Source organism: Streptopelia decaocto (assembly GCF_964273445.1).
Source record: "Streptopelia decaocto genome assembly, chromosome: 6".
NCBI classification, from domain to species: domain Eukaryota; kingdom Metazoa; phylum Chordata; class Aves; order Columbiformes; family Columbidae; genus Streptopelia; species Streptopelia decaocto.
In genome coordinates, this window is record NC_138660.1 from 35,091,638 (window position 1) to 35,106,240 (window position 14,603).

General features: G+C 39.4%; 1 protein-coding gene across 19 annotated transcripts in view; it reads left to right on the forward strand.

Annotated features, from left to right (window-relative positions):
* LRRFIP1 (LRR binding FLII interacting protein 1) overlaps positions 1-14,603 on the forward strand; it is a 111,826-nt gene that overhangs the window by 16,198 nt on the left and 81,025 nt on the right. For 12 of the 19 annotated variants that reach the window (XM_082057278.1, XM_082057264.1, XM_082057285.1 and 9 more), the window contains exons 1-2: positions 13,292-13,339; positions 13,796-13,914. The exons of 5 other annotated variants lie outside the window; for them this stretch is intronic. In XM_082057278.1, coding sequence (XP_081913404.1) covers positions 13,303-13,339; positions 13,796-13,914 — 156 coding nt within the window. In that variant the 5' untranslated portion in view covers positions 13,292-13,302. Of the gene's footprint in view, positions 1-13,263; positions 13,915-14,603 lie in introns of those variants that run through there. 2 more of the 19 variants (XM_082057282.1, XM_082057266.1) reach the window with 2 other exon arrangements.

Here is a 14,603-nt window from a genome sequence, read left to right on the forward strand (position 1 = left end):
AAATTTAATCTCAGACAAGAAAATCAGGAGGACTGATGAGTTAATGAATGTGGTGAAAGTGTAGACAGGACAAGCCAAGAGTTTCTTAATAGTTCTGTCTGCTTGTGTATGTAGTGTACCTTTTATCCCTGTGTTTGGACTGCAGTAATTTCCTCACATCTGAGATTTTGGCATGCTGACTCTTCTCTTGTTGTAGAGGCTTTGGGCCATGATTGTTTAGCAGTAATCTCAAAGAGCTTTTTTGAAAATAAGAACTCGAAAAGCATCCTGGTAAAGTTTGGGAGCAAAACTAGCAGGTTCATCTGTTCCTTGTGCTCTCAGAGTGATGAAGCTGGATGTGAGAAGTGTGTGTAAGCAAAGGGGGCAAGGTCACAGCTTGGTTGCTGGCAACAAATGGCACACATCTCTGAATGGGCTGTGTAGGTTTGTGTACCTTTACTTCTGGTAAAATGACTGAATAATGGTGAGAAACTAGATTAGAGCTTTGCACTGTGATTGCAGTTGAGTTTCCCTGCCTGTAGGAAGGCTGAAAGCTTAGCTCATCTCTTTTATAAGATTATGTGGCAACCACTTGCCATCTGAAGGTAGAGCTTTGTCAAAAAAGACATTGCAAATGACAGCTGAGAGCTGAAAAAACTTGCACATGTAAAAGAGGAAGAACTCGCGATGCTTTTCACTGTTCAGAGACTGGGAAGGTTTCTGAAAACACCTGCCTGTATTACAAATGTGTTGCTAACACTATCAGATGGTGCAACGAGGTTGTAGTTTTGCAAGTTTGGTATGTGAGAGCGAAGTCTGCGTGATGCAGTAAATCTGCATAACAACTAGAGTCGAACCAGCCCCTAGACTACCAGTCTGAGTGGCCTCCCTCCTTGGCAGCATCTCCTTTTTCCCCTTATGACAGTCCCCCTGTAGACAGACCCCTGGTGCTTGCAGTCATTCAGTTGTCACTTGCAGCTGGCTCCTTAGCCAAACATTAGGTTTCCTCATTGCTCCAAAATGTGAGTTGAGGTCTAAACACATGTGGAAAATGATTTATATAAAAGGTTTAAGACTAGTGTCAATTCTTTCTGACACTTTCTCAGAAGTCCATTTAATATCTCAAAGTGAATTTGGGGATTTACTGGAACCGGATGGGAAATGTAGACCCTTATTTAGATGATAAAGCTTGTCTACAGCAATGTTAATGTTTTAACTGCTCATTGTATTGAAGTAGCTCCATTATGCTGAGCGTTTCAGTATAATAGATTATCAAATTGATTATATAAAAAAAATTACTCAGAACTCTGATTCGTACTACTAATTACTGCTGAAGACCTCTCTGACTCTAATAATTAATGTTAATGGCCTTATAAATATTCTGCAAATATAATTAAATGAAATTACATGTTAGAGAAGTAAAAGTTAAGTTGCTATGTTGGTGAGGACTAACAGGCTCTAGCAGAGCTGTGAGAACAAAACCTCACAGAGAAATTGGCACCTTTCTGGCAATGGTTTGTTGATACTTCTAGTTTGAGATATTAATATTGTTTCTATGCCTTGTGCAATAAAGTTAATCATTGTATAGAATATTTTCATAGTAGTAAATATGCTAGGTGTACTTATGTAAATAACATTGATTTTCTGGAGTGTAAAAAGTAATACTCAGATGCACTTTCCTAATCTCTGTAAAACTGTAGCTTTATAGTGTCTTGTCGTGTCAAGTCCTTAAAGCTGCTTTTTGTGCTGGCATTTGGCTTTTCAGCACTGAATTTTAATGGCATTGAGTTGAAAGTGGCTTTACCTTTCATGAAAGCAAAGATTTTGTGTGCTTGACAAAAGGAAGGGGTTTAAAGATCCCACACCTTCTTGTGATTCATGGGGTGGGGTGTGGAAATGAGTTTCTAAAATTAAACCAAACTTTCACATAACTTTTTTTCCCCCCCTTTTTTCCAAATGAACGTGTTACATCGTGTTCAACAGATATAGAAAAGCAAAGAGCCCCCATGAAAGAATTTTCATGCCAGAACTGTTCAACACTAATATCTCTGACCCCTGCTTGGATTTTTAAAGTCTGGAAGGATAAGTTACTTACGTCATCTTGAATATACTCTCTTTACCCTTTCCCCTGTTGGAAAGGGAGGGTGAGAGTATGTTTCCTGCAGTCATTCCCTTGCAGGGAGGCAAACAAATAAGGAAGGGTTGTGTTACATGCTGTAGTTATGAGAGTTATTTGGAGATGGCTGAGTTGGTCAACAGCTGCAGCCCTCTGCTATCGTGTGAATGGTTTGCTTTTTGCCACACTGCTTATTTTAATGAACTCCATCTGTACATGGTGTAGTTCATAATAGAAAGCAGATTGCTGGGCTGATGGTGTCTACAGTGCAGTATAGATGCTGTGAGCTGACCGGTCTACTGGGTTGCACATGAAGGTTGAATATGAGGCAGATACCTTTTTGTTTAGTGCAGGAGCTATTTCCAAAATGTTGAAATTTTGCCTGACAAGGAAAGAGATTGCAGGGTGGGGAGGAGGGTGAGGCAGCAATTGCTTAGAAAAGGGCTGACATTTTTCTGAAAGAGGCAGCTCATAATCACTGAAACTTGTGTAGTTAAATCCCTCTGTGGTTTTCTCTTCCCCCTTTCCTCATCCCTACCCCCCACGCCCTCCCCCCCAAAAAAAAAGACAGAAAAAAAGGCATGATGATAGTGGCTTACAATTTGGAATTGCCCCACTATTGAAAGTTATTTTCTTTCTGGAGTCTCTGGGTTTATCCAGATAGTATATTAGTGTAGGAACTTGATGACATGTCCTTTAGGTTCTTGCTGAGACAAATGTGACAAAGGAATCATGGAATGGGTTTGTTTCAATTTGGTAAATTCCAACCAAAGTCAAAGTACTTAATCAAGACAGAAATAAGAATAATAATGTTGAGCTTAAACTTCGTTAACAAGACTTAAATGATGCTATTTTTTTTAGCTGCAGTTTATTCAGGTAATGTTGCTTCTGACTGAGTCTAAATGTATGAAGTATGGCATCCAAAGCCATAGTTGGCTTACTGGGAACATACAGTGTAGCATATTTTCCTTTTCCTCTGCCATAGGTTGAATATAAATTCCCAACAGCTTACCATACCAAAAATAAGGCTGTATAAATATCTGAGCAAATGGAAAAATAACTGGCCTATTACTACCACATCAGAAATTAAAAGAATTATTCAATTTTAGACACTCAGTAGGGACCTCTTAAATTAGTAACAATTCTGTGAACCAAACCATCCAGATTTTAGACATTTTTTTGGAAATGAGCAAGGCAATGCTGGCACAGGCACTGAGGTGACCGTTACTAAGTGTTTCAGGGGAAGTGTTTGTCTGACAGCTTGTACTTCCAACAGCTGACATTTTTCAACAAAAAGTGTATGCCAAATTAGGTAACTTTATGTTGCTTTTTTGCTCTTTGTGTTCCACTTGCTTTTCCTGAGAGTGCAGTGTTTACAATGAGGATGCTTAACTTGATCTGTGACTGTCTGAATGCATAAATTAATCACCTGAGCACTTGTAATAAACTTAAAATGATACTATGGAAGGGAATTAATGCCTTAGACATTCATTAGTGGGATCTGTAAACTCTCATCTCTAGCTGTCAGATCTGTATTGACACTAAGGAAGATGCTGTTGCAGTTGGATGCGTGTGAAAAGAATTAGGATGGAAGAGATGCAGAAAAGAATCTCCTCTGTTAATCTTGGGATAGTTCACTGATGGAGATCTCTTGGTGAGAGGAATTTATACTCCATCTGTCTGCGCAGTGCTTGTAAGGACTTCAGGATTGCGGCTTGTGGCAGTACTCTTGCTTATGTTAGAAAGATCTGTCTTCCAGGCAGATTTGTGAGGAGGCTGTTTCTAGCACTTTTCCTGCTAATGAAAAGTTAATCACCACCTACTCACTACAAAGCCTGTGTAAGGAAGGAAGGGAGAGTATTTTACAGCTTCTTCTGATTGACATAATTAAGAAGGTGCTAAAATTCTAGATAGTAAAGCTGTCTTGGTCCTGTTCCTTAGGTGTTTCTTCAGTTTAGTTAAAGGCTAAACATGATTTAACATCTTATTAAAATACAGGATGTTCATTCCTAGATTTTAACCACAAAAACCCTCTGGTCGATGTGATAGGCTAAGTTTGAGGTCTGTTTGTCTGCACTACGAAAAGCCTAAATGTCATTACTTCTGAATCACCTTGCCTATATTTCTGTCTTGGTTCCATGAGGGACCAAGAAACAGTAATTCAATTTTTAATTCCAGTATTTTAAAAATTCCAGTATTTTCACAATCCATTTTTTTCAATCAATAAAACACTAGCTTCAACTTCTTGCTTATACTTTATACTTTGTATATTTTAATACTGGGAACTCTTGGACTTCAAGGTGGAATTATATGTAATTTACAAAGTTAATAAGTCATCAAGATAAATTGTCATCTTAGTTCTGAGCTTCCCATTCCCCCTCCACCTGGGAGTGTGGTGCAGTCATCCCTGAAAAGGTACATAGAATCATGAGGTATTGAGGAGGAAGGGCTGAGAATAGCTGCTGGTTAATATTTGGATGTGACCATATCTTCTCCTGAGTCTGCACAAATCCTGAATCTATTCCCACTGAACCTGGTGGGAGTTACGCAGAATGTGGTAAGTTTGGGAGCCTATAATACATCTACAGAAGGGATCAGAGAGACGAGCTGAAAAATGCATTTGGACCCTTGTGTTCAGTTGAGCTGTTTCTGTCTAGTGTGGTTCAGTCTTAGTTCTGTATGAAGGCATTGAAGTTTAAGCAGATGCTGCTGTTCTTCTAGTCAAAGTGAGTATACATTGCTTTCCAGAGAAAGCTTTTTGTAGCATACGTGCTTTCATCGCTTTCAGGTGAAATCAACTGTTGATGAAGAATTTAACCTATATAGATTTTGCTTTGTAGGACTGAACTTCTTCCATGGCTCCCAGTGCTGCAGATCGTATCTTCTGCGTAGACAGTGTAGATGACAGACTGACTTCAGCATGTTGGTTGTTTTCATGAGCCCCTCTGTCCTTTTTCTGTTTGTAATAAACAAATACTTCACTCAGGTATGTGAACAAACTGACTGTGTCAGTTGACAAATAAAAACTAATGCTAAACACAGTGCGAATAAAGGGGTTTTGGCTGGATTAACCAGGATTTTGCTGGAGAACTGGGTTAGAAATTCACTGTCATGTGCCAGGGTTCCTGTCCTGTTTAATTTGCTGAAGTGGTACATTTATAAATTGTTACAAAACTTAAAAATCCCCATTATTAGACTCTGCTTTACTAATGGTGTAGCTGATGACTATTTTCTTTAAATACGTTTTTTAAAAAAAACGAATTTTAAATATAGGCTGTTGTTGATGTTGTTCCAAGTTTAGATAAGGAAAAATCAAGACATATTCTGTAAATACCTCTCTGTTAACAGAGCTTAATAAGTTTTTATTTCAGTCCACTTTATCCCTAAGGCCTTCTGGTGCAACATCATCACTTTGAAACCTATTGGCTATCAGTGAATTGGAAATCTAAGGCTCAGGTCCATGAAAATATTTTCTTGACTATCTAAGTTTTGGTGACTTCAAAACCACTTTGCACTTGTCCCCATCTCTGTAGTGTCTGCATTTTTTTCTCATGTGTTGTGCATTTAAAGCTCAGCTTGGAGTCCTCTGGACAGGATGCTTAAACTGTGTCTTCAGTGTGGCTTTGTCCCATTGGGGCTTGCCTAAGTCCAGAGCCCGAAACCCTGGTTCTTCCCTTCAGCAACCAAAGGTTTAATGATGACAATGTTGTACAGGTCCTACTCTTGTGTTCTCTGAACGCTTTAGGTAAATGACTGTTGCAGCTTTGTGTCCATGAGACTGAAAATCTGTTCAGAAGTATGTAAAAGACTGATTTTCATCTTTTCCAGCTTGAGCTGGTGACAGTGGTAACAAGAAGAGAATTAGTTCTTATATTTTAAAATAACAAAAATAAGAATGTCTCAACTTTTTTTCTATGTAACTATTTCAGTTTCTCTTTGAAACAGTTCCCTAGAAAGCCCAGTAATGTGTAGACAGATAATTTTTAGGGACCTGGGACTGAGCATGCCTGGGGGTACATGCGGTATGAGTCTAATGTAATTTTGAGTGTTTCAGTGAACACATTTGAATATAAAAAGCACAAGAACTGTGCTGAATGCAGGGTGAGATAACCCCTGTAGCATAAAAGGTTTAAATGTTACTGTGAAGAATGAAAAGCTGATTTAAGGAGAAGAGACTATTTTTGTATACAGCATGTGTGTTAGAAAAAATGCAGTTGCATGCTGTCAATTCCAATGCTTTTTTAATATCAGGAATATAATATTCTACTTATATTTAGTTGAACTCTGCCTCTGTATGAAGACTTGAACATTTGTTTTTCTGGGCAGTTCTGTTGGATTCAGAACAGTGCTGGTGCTTCATATCATTGGGGGACTACAAAGCTGGGGGCTTCAATAGTGTTTCTGCTATGGCAACATAGAGGAGCCCATAAAAACCCCCTAACAATTATGTTTGTGAAGAATATCAATACCTACTAGACATGAAGAAATCAAGTTCTGGAGGGTGATGTATGCTCTGAGGAACACACAGCTTTCTAGAGTCTTGTTTTGGCTTTCATGTCATCAGAATGGCATTTGCTAGTAGTAAATGCATTTAATGAAACTAATTTTGGAACAATAGGTCAGCACTTAAATTTTTTTTCTCCTTGTTAGTCTCACAACTAGGTCAGGTCTTAGATGTTATAATAAACAGGACTTTGAAGCTTCATTTCTTCCCCCTCTGCCAGGTACTGTCACACCAGTGAGAGAACATGGTTGTTACTGGTTGTGTCGCCTGTACTCTTTATAAGTCAGACTTCATTTTTTTAACACTTGAATCATATTTCCAGCACTAGGGTGTTCTTTTCCCTTTCTTACGCAATATGCCTTTTGTTCCTGATCTTTTGTTTCTTTTGTTAGTGAAATAAATACTGTTGTGTAAATCAGCTGTGTTGTCATGGGGAAATTTCACAGCATGACTGTGATGAAAAATGGCCAAATCTTAATTTTTTTCTTACTGAGATATCACAGGGCAATGAGCAGAGAAATCATTTCTTTACCACCCTACAGGGCAGTCTGTGGATGGACAAGGAGTAACAGGCACTCTTGGTTCAGCTGCGCCCCGTTACTGGATTTGAAAGCTGCACAAAGGAAAAGGGAGCTGTAATCTGTTGTCATATAGAGTATCCCTTGGCATTCATCAGCAGTCCAAGTCAGGCTTTTTTCTTAGTGCAACAGATTTGTGAAGCACTGTATCTCCCGCAGAAAGCAGCACATGGTGAGCACGCCTCTGCCATCTGTCCCTTGTCGCTTCTGTCCGTCTAGTTAAGACGGGAGCTGTCGTTGCTGGGGAGGACGGAGCGGGACGGGTGGCAGCTGCTGTGCCAGCACTGTGTACTAATGCCCTAAGGAGATTGGATCAAGTGCTGCCTGCCCACGAGTTGTGAAAGGGGAATAGTGCAAGAGGTAGAGGGGTTCAGCACAGAAGAAATGTGTGAATTCCTCTTGTAAACACCAAAGCTTTCACCACGTGAATACTCAGGTTCTGCAGCTGCCTCTGTGAACTGCACTGTGTGTACCTCATTGATCCTTTGGATAGAGGTTTTTATGGGATTGATGATAATCGGCCTATTTAGGTTCTTTCCCCTGCAGTGAAATTGATGTAAGCACATGGCAGAAGCTCAGTCCTGAACATCATTAAGGGAAAATAAACCCTTCATCTGGCTTGGTGGTGGTGAGGCATGGCTGTTATTTCAACTGATGAAATATCATAGCAAAATTTAAAAGGTCAAATAGATACAGTTTCTCATATGGGGAAAATGATTAATACTCCCAACAGTATATGTATGTAAAATGTACAGGACTAATAAAAACTACACAAGGAGGGAAAGGTGATAAATAGTTTGTATATACTTTAATTTCTTCATTGAAGAGATGGGCAGAATGAAAGCTTTATGGCAGTTTTTTGTAAGGAGGTGGGAATATATGACTTTGCAGTGACTGTGGCAGAAGGCTTTCTTTTTCCATGGTATTTAAGCCATGTGAGTCTGCATGACAGTAAGGAATGGATTCCTGTAGTAGCATACTAAAGCTGTCGCCTACTTTGCTGTCTACACATGATTTGGCGAACAAAACCTAAACAGCATGAAACACCTACTATAGAGCAAACATCATGTTTACTCCTGATCAACTAAGTAGTTTATTTTTATGTGGATGATGGTATCAGCCAGATCACTTGGGTACTATTGACCCAGTAATGGTATCAGCGTTATACTCGGTCTACATTGTCCATCACAAGTACAGTACATTAGATAGCATAAATATTTAGGCAGGTGAGTTCTGGTCTCAGTTGGTCTCTGGTTGCCACCAAAACACAAGCAGTTAAATAATATTTCATAAATAAGAGAGCAGAAATAGATAGTTATTTGTGAAGAGTAACAGAGCTGCAACAGAGCTGTAATGATACTGGATGATGTATCTCCAAAGGAGTTAAACCTGAGCCAGGTGAACAAACTAACGGCAATTTTGTATCAATCCTTTTAAAATTAGTCATCCTGCTTGTGTTTTTAGTGGGAAAATCTTCTGTCAGAGGAGGTCAGATCACCACAAATAGTTTCTGGTTCAGCAGTGGCCCCTGAAGAGGTGGATTTGTAAGCATCAGTGCGGTATGTGTGGTGCATCCTCTGCAGTGGGTATTCAGGTGGCTCTTCACTTAAAAGTGGCACCTCCCAAGCAATTTACCTGCAAAGCAAGTGTCTGCTTTGCTCTCCACTATAGGTTCAGTAGTGTCCTGTATCTGCTGTGGAAAGTAAAATGCCGTGTGTGTGTGGGGAGAAGTGTAGCACTTGTTGGATTTGGTGCTCGTGTCCAAGTGTAGTCCGTAATTGATAGTCTGTGTGTGAACACCGGCTTTAGTGTGTGCGGGGAAGTGGGACAGGGCAGAGCCTGCTGCTGGGCCGCCTGCCAGGGGCCCTGGAGAGAAGCTGCTGTGTCCTCAATGGGAAGGTGTGCAGCCCCAAGGCGTTTCTTAAAGATCCATGTTTTGTGGGTGTTCGCCATTGACCACTGCGCATCTCGACTACTGTTGGAAATATTGGAGAGCAGGGGCTTTCTGCCCTCCCACCCCTCAAAGCAGTGTTTGGGGCCAGGGTGCCTTGTTCCTAGATTGGAGCAGAAGAACTAGGCAGGGAGGGATAGAGGTTGGGCTGTGGTGTCTGGCTGTCCCAGCTGCTGCATACCTAGTGTTCAGTATCGGTGCTCAACGTCTAGCCTGCTGTAAAGCAAATTCTGATATGTGTTTAATGTGACATGACTTCTTACTCCTTCTGAATAAGACATTGCCTGTTTTTTGCAGAATTAAGGCAATTAGCCATTTCTTGCTGTTTCCACTTGTGTGTCTTTGTATGCAGAGTTTCCTTAGGATGCTACTGTGCACTTAGTTGTCTCTTAAATAATACATGAATGGATTTTTCACCTGCTGTTCAGATTAAAAAAAAAAAAATTTGGAGTGTTTTGCACACTTGGAGCTATTATTTGACATCCTAATTTCCAGCTGTTAATGCTGAGTGTGCCTTTGATTGCTCTGTGACCCATTTGTGTGTATAATGTTTCCTTGCATCCAGGTAATTGCCAGGATATTGGCTGTTGTGTCTCTTTAGGTGTAGTGTGTCACATCACGGTGATCTGACAGATGTTCTTTAAGCATGTGAGCATCTCCAAGCAGTTTGTTGAAGCAGAATCATTATAATGGCATTTTTGTCAAAACCTAGACCTGTTTATCATGCTTATTTCTAGTATATAGCTGGATTTCTGGCAGAGCTTCTCCCATTTGAAGAGGATTATTATAGCTTTGCTTTGCCAGACCCACTATGGACGCTATACTGGATTTGCACAAACTGCAGTTATATACAGCAATGGCTTTTCCAGTCTCAGTACTCTAGGCTTTCAGTGAAGTGAACTTTGCTGACTGCAGCTCTTGTTGAGCCACTAACATAACTGGGGAGTGTCTTCTGAACATTCAAGGTTGTTTTCAGATAACCTTGACATTGCCAGAATTTCAAAAGCTCTGTTGAGTTAATAACAATATAATTCTACAGCCTTTTTTCACCCTATATGAATGGAGCATTGGCGTGATTTTTGTGATATTGCTACCCACTGTGAAGTGACTGTTCCATTAATTGTGTGATGGTGTAAAATCCTGCAGCTTCACATGTTTTATTTAGAGGAAATCTTAAACCTGTTAACTAATGCATAGCATGCTAAGCTGAATGCATTTGTATGCTGGCCAGATACTCAGCACTTCTAGCTTCTGTCTGCTTATTTAAATGTGTTTTCCAGAGAAACAGTTCATTGCTCCCCTGTTTTACTTTATTCTGTTTGTCATCTGCTAGCAGCTATATGAAGAACTGGCTGTATAGCAGGAACACTACATCTCTAGATAGACTGAGGCTTGATGACCTCAAGATTTTTTTTAAAACCCTTTTTTGGCACCTTTATCTCTGCGTATAAATAGCTCACAAGTCTGTTCCTCAGCATTGGCTAGACCTAAAGTAGTGTTAAATGCTTTTGCGAGGTGAAAAGTAGGCTTTCTCAGTTACTTGTCAATGGAGTATATCCAAGCTGTGTGCTATATTGACACACTTTCATTCCCTAAGTTTTACTCTGTAAGATGCATGCAATATCTGCAGATTTTGTATAGTGTATTTAAAACTCACTCCTAACAAAAGGTTTGTGCTGGACTTAAAGACAAGTAAGCCTTTCCATAATTCAGTTTGTATCTGGCTACTCTCAGTAGCTCTATCTTAAATTTATTCATACAGTTTTTTAGGTAATATTTCGATCAGCAGCAATTCTTACTTCTTTTGAAGAGTCATTTAAAATAGTCAGGTAGTGCTACTTGTTTCACTGGTGTTTGCTGTGAGTAGCTGAATAAGGGCTCATGCCCTTGAGGTTTCAACAGATTGATTTTTTTTGGAATTGGCTTGGCAAGTGTACGTTTTTATCAGCACGCTGCTTGTAACGCAGGAGACAAGGGCTTCCCAACTGTAAAAAGTACACTGGCGCAATATCCTAATGTAACTGCCAGGCAAGAGCAGGTGGATATTTGGAGTTCAACAGGGACAAACTAATGGATTTATCTGCCTTTGCAAAAGGTCACAAGGGATTCTCAGTGACCTCAAGGAGATGTTTTTCCTTTCAGGCAGCATCTCAGGTTTCAAGGAGCTCTGTTAACTTCCATGGTTAATTGGTGCTGTTGAGCCATAGAGATTTGCTACCTATTAAAGCATCATTGCTCCTGGGAACGTGGAAGGCTTTGAGGTCTTCTTTCCAAATTGTAGTTGATTTAAACTCTTGTACTGTCTGTGTGATGTGATATGGTTGTCTCAAAGTACTCTTCTGTGAAAAAATCATCTGTCAGTCTCTCCTCTCTATTACAATTTATAGTCGAATGTGTTCTCTTTAAAATTTCTGCTCTTAACTAAGAAAAGTGAATAAAGTATGAATAGATCCTGAAATACTGGGCTGGGAGGTAGCGGACAAAGTGGTGTGGGTCGTTCTGCCTCTAAATAAGCTTTTAGTTGAGTCCTCAGCTTCTACTTTAAGCTCTGATGTTCTCCTGCTTAAACCATCTAACTCAGCGAAGCACGCTGCTGTCTTATTTCTTTCTATTCTTTCACATAAAAACAAGACCGTCATATTGTTGTGGAAGCCTGCAAGAAACAATATTGTGAACCTTTTCAAACCTCTTAATGTGTTTGTTTTTTTTCTGGTATGTTGAAGTGATGCTGAATGCAGAAGCTGTTAACCTTTTGAAAGGTTGGTAGTTAAAGAAAAATCGTGTGAGTTTTGTTGGAGTTCTTCAAAAGCATTGATGGAGAGCAAGGACACAAAACAGGAATTACTGGCAAAATAAAGTTAGCTAGGATTTGTGGCTTTGTGGGCTGGGGATCTGGGGACTTAACACAAACTCTAAACACCCCCCTGCCACCTTTGTTGGTTTACTTCTTTATGTAGGTGGTTGAAATGCATTTGGTAGAGGGAATAATTTGAGGAAGACTGAAATACAGAAGAGTGTACCTTGTACTCTAGTTTCTTCTTTGTTAGCCCAAGGTCAGATTAAAAGGTGCTGATAATTTTCATCTACATTCTCAATGACTGAATAGTCAGGTAATTAAACATATATACTGAAAATTAAGGGATCGAGCTTTGTGTGATGGAAGTACTATCTCTTTTAGAAACAGAAGTGTTTGCTTTGCTTTATTGCTGCTCCCTCTTGTGGGTTTCAGGGCAGTTTAAACAAGCTTGAAGTTCATTCTCCGTGTTTGGATAGAATTATTCATCAGCAGCACTCCTTTGGTCTACTGAGTGCGCTATTGACCATAAGACTTGCCTCACTGCATACCTCTACAAATTAGAACATTCTTTTGTATCAAGAGGACTAAATCTGTAAAAGCATTTAATTAACTTTGAAAACATAATTTACTTTTTTCCCCAAGAATTTATACTGCTGTGCTATTAGTATATACTATAACTTTTATAAAAAAAGCAGAGAGTAGTCTGTATCATAGCGGTACCAGACTTGGCAGGTACCTGCTATGCTGATAGTATTAAGATCTCTCTCTTATCTCCCTTCCTGTAGTCAGCGCTTCTGAGTTGCACTTCATGGGCTATTGCTCTTCTCTGCAGAGAGCTGCTATATTATGCAAGTTGCTCCTGAAAGCTAAATTAAAAAAAAAAGAGCTCTCTTTTCTTCCCGTGAGCTCTCCTATATACCAAATAAATACAAATGTTGTAGCTGTGTAGTTTGTGTAGTTTCTCAATTGCTCTGCTGGCATAAAATCTCTGTATGTAATGTGTGGTGTCTGAAGATTTCAAAATACTACTTACGTTGTTTTTTTTCCAGAGGGACATATAATCTCTGTTCTCTGGACAAGAAACTAAAGCACAGCGGAATTCTGGATTGCTCCTAATTGATGGCAAAGACCTGTGCAACTTCATTGACTAGTTCTTGGCATGAAGCTCTTCAAAATTTTCCTGCTGAAACTTAAAAGAGACAAATTGTTCTGACCTATTGCAAAATGGAAAGGTCTCACATTAGCGTGACACTGAAATAACAGCAGTTCACATGATCTAATTCCAATCTTACACCGTTTCAAAATAATGATACAATTTGTCATAGCATTGAGAGCTGCTCAGTTTCACTCTCTGAACTGATGTTGAACTTTTTGTGTATGGGGACTGGAGTATGGCTGTTAAATCTAAAACTTGGTGCTTGTCTCTGATGCTTTTGTTAGTGTGTGTGTGTGGGGGTTTTTTGTTTTGTTTTGTTTTTTTACCTCCCCCTTCCTTATACTTAATTTTCACTGTATCTTATTTCCCTTCCCTCTTGTGCTCTTTTATTCTCTATTCCTCACCAATTTATCCTATGTAATGTTTTCTGTATATCCCACTGTGTGCTTTATTTAGTCTGCAGTATTTTCGGCACCTTTTTCCTTTGTCTCTCATCTTGACTTCACACAACTGTTTGTGCAATTTCTCAATACCATATAACTTGCATGGCCAAGAACTGGGCTCCTCATTAGTTTCTGACCCAGCAGCTTCAGCAATTAGGTATCTGATAACATTTGAAATCTGCTACTGCCTGCGTAACTCTTCAAAAGCATTGGGGGAGTTTTCAGTGGATTACCTGAAACTTCTGATCTTTGTTTTACTTGGTCTTAAAAGAAAAAATCAGCCAGAAAATTGTCTGGATGCAAAGACTGCAGCTCTGTGGAGACACTGTGGTGTTGGTGTACATATACTTCCTTGTGAATGTATTTGTTCTGTCTGTGCTGCAAGTAAAGGTGGGTTTTGGTTTGTGGTATGGTTTTGTTGTTTGATTTTGGGGTATTTGTTTTTTTGGGTTTTGCTTGTTTGTTTTTTAAATTTTTATTTTAAGGTGATTTAACCAGAAAGTGGATGCCCTTGATTTGAGAAACAGAATGTAATCTTGTATGTATGCCCTCTCTTAAAGCTTATATAACTTCTTGCCACAGATTGGGTAATCATTAAAACAGTACCTGTAACTTTTTTTTTTTTTTTTTTTTTAAATTCTCTTGCCTGGTAGTTTGAGCATTGTTTTAAGCAGTTGCTGAGGTTTGTATCCACGTTTTAATGTGCTGTAGGTGCAGAGTTGTGATCAAGATTTGCCAGTTTTTATTCAGATGAAACTTGCAGTTCAGTGGAGACCAGGATCTGGTACCCACAGGATACGTTGCCTGTAGCAGTCCCTGAATTTCAGTTCCTATTTTAAATATTTTTACCAGTCAGGAACAAAAACTCTGTTTCTATCTGTGTTCAAAAAGATGTTGGCTCTCACCCAGCCCTGGAGCCCTCCCCAAGCTGTGTTTATGTTGTAAAGAAGCCGGATGAAATATTGCTGTTTATTGCAGGCTCCAAAATTGGTTATTGTGCTTACTTTCTCTGTGAGCATGGTCAAGACAAATGTGTTTGCTGCTTGGTAATACGTACCAGTGGCTGAAATAATTTTGCA